Source organism: Papio anubis, chromosome 9 (genome assembly GCF_008728515.1).
Source record: "Papio anubis isolate 15944 chromosome 9, Panubis1.0, whole genome shotgun sequence".
In the NCBI taxonomy this organism is placed as follows: domain Eukaryota; kingdom Metazoa; phylum Chordata; class Mammalia; order Primates; family Cercopithecidae; genus Papio; species Papio anubis.
The window spans coordinates 1,805,366-1,819,390 of NC_044984.1; the positions used below are offsets into that span (position 1 = coordinate 1,805,366).

At 43.9% G+C, this 14,025-nt stretch overlaps 2 protein-coding genes across 3 annotated transcripts in view; one reads left to right on the forward strand and one right to left on the reverse strand.

Annotated features, from left to right (window-relative positions):
• Positions 1 to 9,038, forward strand: part of ADIPOR2 (adiponectin receptor 2) — a 78,514-nt gene extending 69,476 nt beyond the window's left edge. The window contains exons 5-8 of one of the 2 annotated variants that reach the window (XM_031650202.1): positions 805 to 991; positions 1,241 to 1,428; positions 4,272 to 4,465; positions 6,310 to 9,038. In XM_031650202.1, coding sequence (XP_031506062.1) covers positions 805 to 991; positions 1,241 to 1,428; positions 4,272 to 4,465; positions 6,310 to 6,438 — 698 coding nt within the window. In that variant the 3' untranslated portion in view covers positions 6,439 to 9,038. The remainder of the gene's footprint in view (positions 1 to 804; positions 992 to 1,240; positions 1,429 to 4,271; positions 4,466 to 6,309) is intronic. The other variant, XM_021921897.2, reaches the window with a different exon arrangement.
• Positions 9,039 to 12,064: 3,026 nt separating this feature from the next.
• Positions 12,065 to 14,025, reverse strand: part of CACNA2D4 (calcium voltage-gated channel auxiliary subunit alpha2delta 4) — a 132,637-nt gene continuing 130,676 nt past the window's right edge. The window contains exon 38 of the mRNA XM_009217684.3: positions 12,065 to 13,825. Coding sequence (XP_009215948.3) covers positions 13,721 to 13,825 — 105 coding nt within the window. The 3' untranslated portion in view covers positions 12,065 to 13,720. The remainder of the gene's footprint in view (positions 13,826 to 14,025) is intronic.

A 14,025-nucleotide genomic window follows, 5' to 3' on the forward strand; every position in this document is an offset into this window, starting at 1 on the left:
TTATCACACATTTGATTTCCATGGTGCCTCTAAGTTCCTGCCTGCTAGTATAGTGAGAGGAGAATAGAGAGTCAAATCAAGTTTGTTGCTGACTTCTAATTCAAGGATAATTTTTAATTAAAATGATAAAACAATTACTTAACAAATGTTGAACTTGAAATTTCTGTGTCTGCCTTGTGTTAGGTGGCCCTTCCCTAAACAATAGATACATGGCATCTTTCTGTGTAGAACAGTTTAGGAATTGGTTAGGAAATGGCCTGAGTAGGCATTTTACTGTCCTTAACTCTTGAATCTCCTGAACCAGCTGATGAGGACCAGAGAAGCAGCATGATGCTCCCTGACAGCTATTGGTAGAGGAAAGCTGAATTTCTTGGCAGGGTTTAGGGGTATTGGGATTCATTGTAAAAACAAAAGCAAAAGCACAATGGACCATTGAAAGCTGGACTATGATGTATGTGCCAAAAACTGTATAAATGAAACTATTCTACATCTAGAGGTAGAAGTGGCTTCTTATTATGTCTTCTAAGAAGTAGCCACACTGTCTGATTTCTTTTTAGATTATGCCCTTAGATAAGTTTTTATATTCTGTATATTAAGTTTATGAAGCTGAAGTATTTCTGATACCAGCAGTGTTGGAAGTAAACCACGATTTTGGATAGGCTTCAGTTACTTGGAAAATTTTTCTCATTGAACTTTTGATTCAGATATTTTTATGATGCTGAAGGATTGAAAACAGAATCAGTATATAATATTGTCTCTTTTAAAGGGTGATATTTTATCTATTTTGTGTGCTCTTTTTCCTAGGTTGTGTATTCTTCCTGTGCCTGGGGATCTTTTATATGTTTCGCCCAAATATCTCCTTTGTGGCCCCTCTGCAAGAGAAGGTGGTCTTTGGATTATTTTTCTTAGGAGCCATCCTCTGCCTTTCTTTCTCATGGCTCTTCCACACAGTCTACTGCCACTCAGAGGGGGTCTCCCGGCTCTTCTCTAAGTAAGTATCTGTAAAGTCCGTATTTTGGCCAATGATTTAGAGGTAGTGCATTAGGGAAAAACATTCAGCAGAGTTGGCAGAATTCTTAATATCATCTCATGGAAACTTTTTTTTTAAATTAAAGAGCAACCCAGTTTGGCTCTTAGCTGTTGTTGATGGCTTATGTCATGAGGGATTAATTGGAACCTGTAGTGGCCAGTAATTTTTAAATTACTGCATTAAATGAAATTTTTTTTTTTTCTATCATAGACTGGATTACTCTGGTATTGCTCTTCTGATTATGGGAAGTTTTGTTCCTTGGCTTTATTATTCTTTCTACTGTAATCCACAACCTTGCTTCATCTACTTGATTGTCATCTGTGTGCTGGGCATTGCAGCCATTATAGTCTCCCAGTGGGACATGTTTGCCACCCCTCAGTATCGGGGAGTAAGAGCAGGTAAGAACACTGGAGGTTCTACATTCGACATTCATTTATTCACTAGTTAAATTCACTATTTATTAAAGTTGAACCATTTGCCAAACATTATGCTGTGTATTTGTGATGCCAAGATGAAGAAATCATAGTCCTGTTGTTGAGGGTTTTTTTATGTAGTAGTAGTAGTAGTAGTAGTTGTCAGTAGTGTTTATTAATTGTCTTAAAGCATTAGGGTTGAGGGGTCATGGTGAGTATGAGGTGATATAATTTGGGACTGTTACTTACTTGAGTTTATGGCTAACCACCATCCAGAAAGCGGTAGTCTATAACTTTTGTAAACAGTGATTTCTCTTACTCAGTGTGGAGCGTACTTTTTGTAGTGATTCTTTTTTTGTTGTCATTTTCTGTTTTGTTTTATATTTTTATTTTATAATGTATAATCTGCTTAAGGCTTCACCCCCGTACTGATTGTGTTTTGTTAAAGTGGGCAGCATATCTCCCTTCTGATGTAGGGTAAAGGGACTTTTTATATTTAGGATAATGCCTGTTTAGCTGGAGATTATAGAGAAAGCCACAAGGCCCTCAATGCCTTGGCTGAGTCTTCTTGTAGGGTATGGAGTTAGCAGAGATGTTTTTGTCTCCCACTCAGTGTCAAACTCCGTGCCCACTGAGAATGAACAAGGAGTGTTTTTCCTTTCATCCTTAAACCCCCAAAACCATTTAGTATTAAAATCTAAGCCTTGGATCATCTGCAGGTACCTGGAAGGTTAGACACAGAAGTAACTTCATGTCAGTGGCCACTGTTACAACATTCTGCTCTCTTCCTTTTTGTGTTCGTGTGAGCAAATGAGCACTGGTCAGGGTCGGCTTTCAGCCGTACTTGAGTAGTACAGTGGTGTTAAGCCTGTTTGAGCACATGAGATAAGAATGTCTTTGCTGAGTAGAGCTGAGCATTTTGCTATTTATATACATGAGAAGAACCAAGTTCCTGAGCCTTTGACTTAGAGAATGATAGGCAGAAACCATTAGCAGCCTTTGCTTAGCATGTAGAGGAAAAGAACAAGTGAAGAAATATCATGATAATAATTCCTTAGAGGAGCAGAGGTAGGAAATAATTTTTCTTCAGGCCTGCTTGGTTCTTATCTTTTGTGAGAGCAGCATTGCCATTTTCCTCTTCTCTTTTAGATGCCCATTTTATTTGTGAGTATGCATCCTGTATCTGTGCTTACATATATTGCTGTATACCAGCAGTTTATTTGGTAATGTCCAAAGCAAGTCATAGGCTCTTTATCTATTGAGAAAGCTTACCAAATGACAGCTTGTTTTGCAAGGGTGATTGTTAACTCTGTGTCAAAATGTAGGAACAGTTAGTTACTGGCTGAGGCAAGGAGTTCCTATGTTGCTTTGGCTAATACACAGGTTTCAAAGTGGATTTAGACCAGTGGACTTCAAATTTTTTTTTCTTCATGACATTTTCTATTACAGTCCTGAACACGTGTATCTATACATAAGTTCATGTATATATAAATTACAAAACTTTAACAAAATAGTATTTAATCCTCCACTTATGTTACAGTCTGATATTTTAATTTTATTCTAGTTCATTTTAAAAAATACTGGTTGAGACTCATTTAATTCATCTTAGAACTTAGGTCATATCTAGAAGTTTAAAACAACATTACTTTAGATGCTTCTGGAGGCAGTAAGGCAGTAGGGCTGTGGCTGAGTGATTTGCCAGACTTTTTGTACCTGATTGTTATTTAGGGGCCTGGGAGCTTTCAGAAATCTCTCTCTCTCTCTCTCTCATCTTAGTATAGTATTCTCTCCCATCCCCCACCCCCATTAGGTCATTTGTTAAAGGCATTTAACAATTTTTAAGTGCCCAGTTACAGGTCACAGATTTAGATTAAAATTTTTTTTTTCTTTTTTCTTTTCTTTTTTTTTTGAGATGAAGTTTTGCTTTGTAGTCCAGGCTGGAGTGCAGGGGTGCCATCTTGGCTCCTGACCTCAAGTGATCCGCCTGCCTTGGCCTCCCAAAGTGCCGGGATGACAGGTGTGAGCCACTGGCCCGGCCCTAGATTCCTGTTAAAAATAGGTGATGCCAGGTGATATGATCATTCATTGCCTCTCCACCCCAGGAACATCTGTCGCTTCAAAGAGAAGATGAGATACGTAAAATAGCTTGTATTGTAACCTGTGTCTGTAAAAGGACAGGCTAGGACAGTTTAAATAAACTCCTGGAGCTGTCCTTTCTGAAAACATTTAGCAACATTAATTCAAAACCCTTGAAGACTGCTGACTTACTAAGCTAGACCTCTCTTAGCGAGGCTCCTTGCTTTTTTTTTTTTTTTTTTTGAGACAGAATTTCACTCTTGTTGCCCAAGCTGGAGTGCAGTGGTGTGATCTCGGCTCACTGCAGCCTCTGCCTCTCGGGTTCAGGCTCAGACGATTCTCCTGCCTCAGCCTCCTGAGTAGCTGGGATTACAGGTGTGCGCTACCATGCCTGGCTACTTTTTGGATGTTTAGTAGAAATGGGGTTTCACCCTGTTAGCCAGGCTGGTCTTGAACTCCTGACCTCAGACGATCTGCCTGCTTTGGCCTCCCAAAGTGCTGGGATGACAGGTGTGAGCCACTGCACCCAGCTGGCTCCTTGCATTTGTAAATCTTTAGAATATAGCTGTGTTGTCTTGTGTGACAGTGTCCCAGAGTTTGAAGAACTTCTTTTTCCTTTAAAACTGGAAGTTAATTTTGTATGCTGCTTTGAAATACTCAGTTTACAGAGTTAATGGAACTGTGCTGTAATACTGACTTCTGGCTCTTTGTTTCTCTTCTGCGTTACTTCACTCTCTTCTTGTGACTGCTAGGAGTGTTTCTGGGCCTGGGCCTGAGTGGAATCATTCCGACCTTGCACTATGTCATCTCGGAGGGGTTCCTCAAGGCTGCCACCATAGGGCAGATAGGCTGGTTGATGCTGATGGCCAGCCTCTACATCACAGGAGCTGCCCTGTATGCTGCCCGGATCCCCGAACGCTTTTTTCCTGGCAAATGTGACATCTGGGTAAGTATGTCAGGGGTGATTGAGTTTGTGTAGGTATCTGCTCGTGGGTTATTGGCATACTGCAGAGTGATGCAATAGAAAAAGTTTTAGACACAAAGTTAGGACAGTCGTATTCTGGTTCTTATTCCTTGTTTAGCTGTCTTTCTATGGACAATAAGTACAGTAATAACTAACATTTAGTGAGCACTTCCTTGGTGCTCAGCATAGTACAGAGTGCTTTGCATGGATTACCTCCTTTAATACATTAGCCCTATGTGGTATGATAACTCCTGTTCATGTCTTCATTTTACACATCAGGAGACTAAGGCTTAGGGAGGTGAGGCCACTTGTCCAAGCCATGTGGCTATTAAGTGGTAGAACTGGAATTTGAATTAGGCTAATTTTAATATCAGAATCTGTGCTCCTTTTGACAATGGAAAGTCATTTTGCCATTCTTTGTCTCAGTTTCCTTGTTTATGAAATGAGGATGATAGACCAGATTTTTACCAGAGTCCTTTTTAGGACCAGATTTCTACCAGCGTCTTTTTTTATACCAAAATTTAGTGATTTGTAATGAGAGACTGAGTGTATGTATGTCTGGTGGAAGAAGAGGGATTGTGAAGAAGAGGGAACTGGATTGAACTAGATTGTGGTCATTGGTAAGAGACGAGGAAAGAGAGGAGGGAAAAGAAAATATATGGACTGATATAGATAGAAAAACTTATAACCAAAGAGGGCCTGAAATATTTTCAACAAGACAAAATTGGAAATATGCTTAATGTGAAATCTGACCTTTGGAATTCTGTTCCTCAGCCTATTGCTGATTATTGTAGACTAAGCTGATCATCTCATCTCTTTAAAGTTTAGTTTAGCTATCTGTAAAATGCAGATGATCTTGAACTTAAGCAGTTTTTTTAGCTTCAGATTAGCGCCTTCATCTTTCTGATTGCATCATCATCATTTTGACATTTACCAGGAGGGGTTTTTGCCCTTTATCCTCTTTCTTTGGGGAAATTAATCCCCTTTGGTTTCCTGGGAAACATCTCTTGGGATGTGACTTAATTTCTTCTAGTTTTTGCTTCCAAAATCAGTGTTTTTCTCTTGATAAATCCTGCTTAGCCACTGTACTTTTTCATTTTGAGATTATAATGACAGAATAGTGTAATTTTTGAAGTGCAGCCAGCTATTGATTACCCTTCTTGAGATGTGGAATAGCATTCAACAGAACAGGTAAAATCAGAAATAATGTCACTTGCTTGTAGACCAGCTTCTGACTTGAGAAGTAAAAGGGCCTGTTTGCTTAGTTTTTGACACATTATGTAGTTCATGAAATTTCAGAATCATAGCACTGAAGGAAACTCTGGGGACCATATGTTGTGACATTCCACACACGATCCTGGAATCCTCTTTAGTTTTTCTAACAAGAGAGCGACATTTAAATGACCATAGCTCTAGTCCTCTTGTCCATGACAAAATGTCCATCAGCAGTGAGTAGGAAAAGGACTGTATGTGTGATCATAGTCCATGGCTAGGTGTCAAGGGATCCTTGGGACCTTTGTGGCCTGTTAGCAAGAGTCTGTATGTCATTTGCCACTGGTTTCAGTGTTAAGTGTGTAGATGTTTATGTGTAGAGCTGAGTGGCAGCACCTTGATTTCTTTGGGAACAGCTGACTTTCAGCTCAGCAGAATGTGATATACCTAATGGATGTTCCAGGATCTGTGGACACCTTGAATGTGAGCTCTGCCACATCCATTCCCTGCCTTCTGCTCAGCATAAACCAGGATTAAACGTTTCTAAGAATCTTTAGCAGTCTTAATAATGTATGGGTTTCTCTATCCCCTTCTCTTTTTTATTCCCTCTCCAGTTTCACTCTCATCAGCTGTTTCATATCTTTGTGGTTGCGGGAGCTTTTGTGCACTTCCATGGTGTCTCAAACCTCCAGGAGTTTCGTTTCATGATCGGCGGGGGCTGCAGTGAAGAGGATGCACTGTGATACCTACCAGTAGCCAGGGACTATGACCCTAAACCAGGGCCTGCAGCACTTGCGGGCCTCCCTGCCGGCTACTGATGCCAGTACCAGAGGAGCCCCAAAACTTTGACAGCCTCGTGGGCTTTGTGACGGCCCAGGGGCTCTGCGTGGTACATGACTGAGAAGAGAAAAACAAAAATAAATCATACCTCAAAGGATGGAGTGCATCAATTGGGAGAAAAGGAGACATAGCCCAAACCCTGGCTTATTCTTGGGATCTACTGATTGCGGGCTCTGCAAGACCCTTGGCAAACTGGCTTCTGATCCATATCATATTTATTTGTAGAAGATGGCGAAACAGTTTAACTGGTGGTTCGTTCTTCTCCCTTTCTCTCTCTGTATAACAATAATACAAACCGATTTAGGTGAACATTTATATCCAATAAGGGGTGGGAGTGTGATTTTAAATGCTCTTTTGGGAGAACAAAGAAATTAATGTAAATAAGATTTCTAACTGTTTAAATAAGACTTTATATAAATGTTTAAAACATAGGGGTAAGGGAGGGAGGGAGGATTTTTGTATAGAATGAAACATGCAAGTACCACACACTGTTTGAATTTTGCACAAAAAGTGACTGTAGGAGGATCAGGTGATAGCCCCAGAATGTACAGTGTCTTGGTGCACCAAGGTGCCTTCTAAAGGCTGACATACCTTGGACCCTAATGGGGCAGAGAGTATAGCCCCAGCCCAGTGGTCACATGACCACGGTCAAGCCTGCGAGCCTTTGGGAGATCTGAAGTAGAGGGGAGTGGTATGTGTTTTCTCAGTGGAAGCAGCACACGAATGGCTGACAGGATGTGTTAAAGGCTCTAGTTAGGGTGTCATTGTCATTTGAGAGACTGATGCACTCCTACCAGCTGGTAAAGGGGTGCTGGAGACCACGGAGGAAACATTAGCATGGGCTGATCCGGTTACTTCCTGGCATCCCGCTCACTTTTATGGTAAGTCTTATTAGAGGGATGTGACAGTTTTCCATATCCTTGCTGTGGAGCTCTGGAACACTCTCTAAATTTCCCTCTATTAAAAATCACTGCCCTAACTATCCTTCCTTCTTGAGGGGATAGAAATGGACCTTTCTCTGACATATTTCTTGGCATGGAGCCAGCCACAAATGAGATTCTGACCTGTCCAGGTTTCTCCTGAGCTCGTCTACATAGATTGGGAGACCCTTCCTTTGGATTAGGAAAGATGAGTTTTACCTCTGGTACACGGTCGTGATAAGCCTGGATGTGACAGACACCTCGGCTCTCCTTGAACAAGAAAGCCAGCAGAGCTCTTAAAGCCAATTGTAGTACCAAGTTGTCAGCACTCACTGAACCCCACTTTACAGGGATAGAGTGGCATGGCATTGGTAGACAATGGTATGTTATTGCCAGGGAGTGAGGTACAAGACAGTGGCTCGTGTCCCAGGCCTAACCTGATACGCTGTCAGAGAAAGTGGTGGGGAAAGGATCTGGTTCATAGAAATTCTGATCTTGGCCCATAGGTGAACCACCAAAATAGCGCTTGAGTCTTAGGTTACTGTCATCAAAGACTTGGGATGACTCCATTATATCCTGGGATTGTGGGTATTAGAACTAAACATGGAGGTCCTGAACATGGGGACTGGCATCCTCAGTAGGTGTCTGGGAATATAGGAAGGGTCTCCTATTCAATAGAGTTTTCTCAGTTATTTTCCTCCCTTGCCCTTCCAATCTCCAGCAAAAGCTGGGATCCAGGAAGAAAGAATCCAGTGTAGAAGTTGAGAAGAACTTGAGCGTTTTGGTTCTTGATAAGGTCACTGCCCTAGGTGCTAGGTGGACCGAGCAAAAGACTCAGTGGATGAACTGATGCAGTGCCTGACAGAATAAAGAACAGTATTAATCCCTTTGAGAAAGCATAGTCCAGCAGGACAGTGGCCATTTGGACAGAAGCCCACTTAGTTTCTTGGGAGCAACAGCACAGATCAGAAGCCAGACTTGCTCTTTGGTCATGCCCTTTGGGATACAGGGTACAGGTGCAGCCCTGTCACAACAACAGAAGTAGCAGCCTCTGGGTGCAGTCACCCACACCCCAAAGCTGGAAGGATCTGGTTCAACATAGCACAAACCCTTAGGAAAAATGAAATTAACATCACTGATGTGTAATCCAGTAAAATCTCCCTCTTTTGGGTGTGTATGTGGGCATCTGTGTGCCCATTTCTATGTGTGTCTACGTGCAACTCACTACCAACAGCCTCATGTGCACTTGACCTGACAGTGCTCGCTGAGAACTCTCACCAGGTTGGCGCCTGAATGCCTTACTCTCAGCAGTCAGAGGCTTGCTTGCTCTGTGCAGATTTTTCATTTTCTTTTTTGGCCCTAGGCTGGTTGGGACCTCTACAGCTTCATTCTTTCACCATTAAATAGTGGCCTTTTTCAGTATTTTCCCTCTTCCCCTTTATAAATTGCTAAAGCCACAAAGCACATTTTAGGGGATCATAGAAGGTTGGGGTTCCAGAAGGGCATCTGTGTGATGGTTCCATTGATGTGGGATTTCCCTACTTGCTGTATTCTCAGTTTCTAATAAAAAGAACCAAATGAAATACGACCTGTTGTGTGTTTTTTATTGCCGTTCACCTTACCTCCCCTTAGCTTTTGGCACTTTTCTGCTCTAATTTAGACACTGAGATTTAAGAAATTTTTGGAGGCCGGGCGCGGTGGCTCAAGCCTGTAATCCCAGCACTTTGGGAGGCCGAGACGGGTGGATCATGAGGTCAGGAGATCAAGACCATCCTGGCTAACACGGTGAAACCCCGTCTCTACTAAAAAATACAAAAAACTAGCTGGGCGAGGTGGCAGGCGCCTGTAGTCCCAGCTACTCGGGAGGCTGAGGCAGGAGAATGGCGTGAACCCAGGAGGCGGAGCTTGCGGTGAGCTGAGATCCGGCCACTGCACTCCAGCCTGGGCGACAGAGCAAGACTCCGTCTCAAAAAAAAAAAAAAAAAAAAAAAAATTTTTGGAAACTTGCCATTCGGGATGCACAAATCAAAGTGCTTATGCCCAACTCCTGTTTCCTAACTCAAGCTTTCATCGTAACTTGGACCAGGTTTAGAATGGAGGGGAGAGCAGCCCTAAGAGGCAGTTCGTTCTTATTGTTGAAGTTTATAAAAATAGTCTCTAATGTAACACTTGATGTCAAGGGATGTGTTAGAGAACTGTCAATGTCACATGATCATAGTCACAACCCTCTGAGCCGGTCAGGAGTGTATTCACTCTCATTTTATACAGGGGGAAACTGAAGCTTAGGAAGTTTAAGAATGACTCTAGTGCCAGCACTGTATTGGAGAAAAGAGTGAAGAGAAAATTTAAGAAAACCTTTCTGTATTTATTATTCTGATTAAACAGTCTCATGTACACTGACTTAAAGGTTTTGGGGTTCATTAACCTAGTCCCTTCTATATAAGAAGAGGATCTGGTTCGAGTTGGTGTTTGAAATAAAAAGGAATTCCAACCCATTTACCTTAGGTTAATTTAGTTTTTGGAAGGGCATTTCCAGTATTGGGATAAAATGTTCATTCTGAATTCTCATTTTTAAGTATAGATTTTAGAGTGTCCCATACCTTATTTGGGTATAGGCACTGGATCATTTCCTGCTTTTGACAATATTAACTGAAGCCTACTAATAACCCACTTTGTCTTTTCCTAGTCTCTTACTAAAAGGTATCTGAGCTGGGGTTGGTGGCTGATGCCTGTAATCCCAGCACTTTGGAAGGCTGAGGTGGGCGGATCACAAGGTCAGGAGTTCGAGACCAGCCTGGCCAACATGGTGAAACCCTGTCTCTATTAAAAATACAAAAAATTAGCTGGGCGTGGTGGCGGCGCCTGTAATCCCAGCTACTCGGGAGGCTGAGGCAGGAGAATCACTTGAACCTGGGAGGTGGAGGTTGCAGTGAGCTGAGACCACACCACAGCACTTCAGCCTGGGTGACAGAGCGAGACTCATCTAAAAAAAAAAAAAAAGGTGTCTGTATGGTTCCTGATACTCAGGTGATGTTATGTGGATGTTGTAGAGGAAGTAGATAAGGACAAGTTTGGATTCTGACTACAGAGTGCTAGGCTCTGGGTGCCTAGAGAAGCCTCTGGGCAATGTTACTTTAAAATCTTCCCAGAAACAACATCCTCTTCTTGAATATTTGGCTTCAATTGTAGTGTTTCATTTTGTCCTCCCCTCAGAGGGCATGAACCATTTGCTAGCCAGCACCGCCCCCCAACCCCCACCAACACCCTATCTAATGTACAAATCTTTCTGCCTTCAGCTGGTGAAACAAGGGCAGCCTGACTGGCTCATGTAGAGGCTGCTTATGATGGCATGGGGCAGGAAGGAAGCGTCACATACGGTGGCCTCTTGTCACTGCCATCCTACTGTACCACCGTCCCTACCTGCTACGCTACCTGGAAATGAAAAGCGTAACTTCAGATCTTGGTTGTGCCATTTGCCACGTAGTTTGTCTAGCCTCGGTGTTCTGTCAAAATGAGGCCAACGATACATCCTCTAGATCCCTCACTGAGATTCTGTGGCTCCTACAGATTATTTGCTCAAACTTTTCCGTAGTGATTGGCTGGGGTTTCTGCCAAACCCTCACTCCAATTCCGTCCTTTTGTGGACTTCATTTATTTTTCTGGCCTTATGTTTTGCCCACTTTCTTGCCTCCCTCCCACCCCCTGAACCAAAACTTCACTGAGCTTTATGAAGTGGTTGAAGCATTTTCCCTGAAAGCTCTTCTATTGAAATATACATTATTAGGTGGATTTAGTAGTTAACATATCCTTGGTACTGAGGAAGGAAGATCTGGCAGCATCCTTAAGTTCCTGGTCCTCCAAAGGTGTACAACGTAAGATTTCAAAATTCTGCATTCACATTTATTAAATGACTTAGGTTCCAGCTTCATGCCTCTGAAAGCAGGTGATGGGCTTTAGAGTGAGCCAGGCTGCCACCTGCTGTCCTTTAGTGGTTCTGCTAAAAGTGGAAAAGGAGGAATCGTTCTGAGCTTCAAAGGCAAAACTTACGAGAATATTTTGTTCTCCAAAGTAGAGAAGGTTACTTTATCAGAAACGGTTTTAAAGGGATTCCCCTTGGCCATGCAGAGACACGGGGCCCAGAGGAAGCAGACAAAACAAGGCCAGAAGCTGCTCCAGCTTCCTAAGCCTGGCTTTTCGAGTTGGTCAATTTGCCTGAAAGTGCGCTTCCTGTTTGGGTGGGGAAGATAAGCCTTCCAAAAGATAACACTGGGTTATTGTCCTAGAGAGACTGCTGGTTGGTGTCTGTGAGTTGGTACTTGGGGTCAAATGCAGTTGGAGGTCAGAACGTGCCTTAATGCCGAAGAATGAACGGCAGGTGGGCGGCCACGGCCTTGGCAGGGAGTGGCGGGGCGAGACAGAGTGCTCACCCTGCTGTGCGCAGCACGGGGACCCTCGTGACACGTGGTTGGGACACTCAGTGATGGCAGCCCAGGGGCTGGAAAGGGCTCCTTGCTGCTTTCTTAACCCTGCTGGGCCTGCTGGACACCTTATTGTTCCTGGCATCTAAATTGTAATTTCTTTGTCCCCACCTCCATGAACCAAGATAATGTAATGATAGCAGTTAGCATGTATTTATTTAGCATTTACTATATGCCAGGCAGTTTCAAGCATGTTACGTGAATATATCACATTCAATCTTCACAATACTCTTCCAATAATTTGGAGGCAATTTTCAACTCTGCTGCAGTTTCTATAATATGGGATGTACCCACTTTCAGGAGGCTGCTGTGAGGATGGAATGAGCTGAAACATGTTATTCGGTATGTGTAAACCTGAGCTGTTCTAGCATTATTCTGCCACTTAAGCTGGCTTCTCCGAGCTGCAGTGTCTTCTGCTGTAGGGGGGCATTACTACCACCCTCACAGGGTTGTTGCAAGACATGACTGTTAAGAGTGACATTCTGTAACCTATAATGTAAGTGTGTTTTACAGAGTTGGCATTTGGCCCACTCTAGAGGCAAGTTAGGGCTATTTGCTAGTAGGAAACTTGAACAGCTTGTACTTCGAAGTGTGGAGGCTGAGGGCGATGGAGGAGCAGGAGGAAGGGCCCCCAAATCCCTGCATACTATCCATGCCCATCACTAGGGTTTGTTAAACAGAAAGATTTGAGGCCTCTCCCAGATTTCTCCATGGTTTTGCCCTTAATGTTGCTCTCACCGTGGAGACTGTTGTCGCCTGGGGTTTGGTGGGGGGAGGAAGCTGCAGGGCCTTGGGACCCTGGGGAGATGTGTGTGCGCTGGGACTGAGTTCCCAGATCGAGCTTCCCTCTCAGTGGACCCTGCTTAGCAAGTTGGAATGTTCCCACAAGTTCCAACCCTAAGGATTTCACTCCAGGGACAGAGTCAAGTAGATTCTTTTGTAAATCATTGGCCAGAAAAAGAGCACAATGACTGCTCTTTTTCACTATTTTACAGCTGTTTTTGCCATCCCCTGAATGTACATCAATTTCCATGCGGCAATTGGATGGCTCAGCCTACTGGCTTTTCATAGATGCAAACTTTCCTTTAGGGCTTTGTAAAGTTGTTTTGGGAAGTTCTTCAATAGTAGCAGTTTGGGGACATCACATGCAGCCCTGTCGATATTTCCTGAACGGATTTCCCTTACCCATTCCCTTACCCAACCCCCACCCCAACACAGTCAAAACCTTTTTGAGCATCAGCTAGGAAAGTGAGCTGCCTTCCACCCTGAGCCTCACTTTGGGGAATCTATGTTTTAGTTGGGGCATGTTCTCGCCTTAGCCTCATCTCTGCATTTGGCCTCAGTCTGCTGCTTTTTCTCAGTGCCCGGAAGTCCTTAGGTTCTACCAGAGACCACGCTGACAGAAACGGTCAGAAACCACTGACCTTTCTTGGCCGGGTCTGGACTCCGGAGTACAGGAGGAACTAAGTTATTTTGTCTTGTTCCAAGCTGAGCTCATGCTGGCTTCCCGAAGAGGAGACAGGAAGGTTAGGTTAGAAGTATGCTCATTTTGAGACCTAGGGCGGACGGTACCGGGCACCGTGAAGCGTCTTGAAAGTGGTGCCAGGGGATTGGTTTCTTGTTCCATCCAGCATTCTCCGGCTGCAGGGGCCACCAGCCCAGGACTGAGAGGAGCATTGGCCTGGGGGTGACCCGACTGCAGTTAGCTGCATCCCATGTCCGTGCTGACTTTTTGGGATGGCTCTGGAAGGATCACCTTGCCAAAACACAGGTCAGGCTAGGTGGTGTCACCGCAGGAGGTGGGGCAGTAGCCCCCAGACACACAGAGGCAGCAGGAGTAGGGGCAGCGAGGCTGAGGTGTCCGAGGCACCGCCGCAGTCCTGGGCATTCTCCTGTGAACCCAGAGCAGAGGTGAGAGGGTAGCACTGAGAGGGGGACCCTCGAAAAGGGAGGGGCTTCCACCACGAATGGGGCCAAAATCCTGGGGAAAGGGGCGTTTCAGAAAGCAGGGGAAGCACTGCTACCTTTCTTAGACCCCTCCCTTTTGGGGGAAAAGCCAAGGCTGGCCCCGCAGCCTGGGAAGGGGGCACCA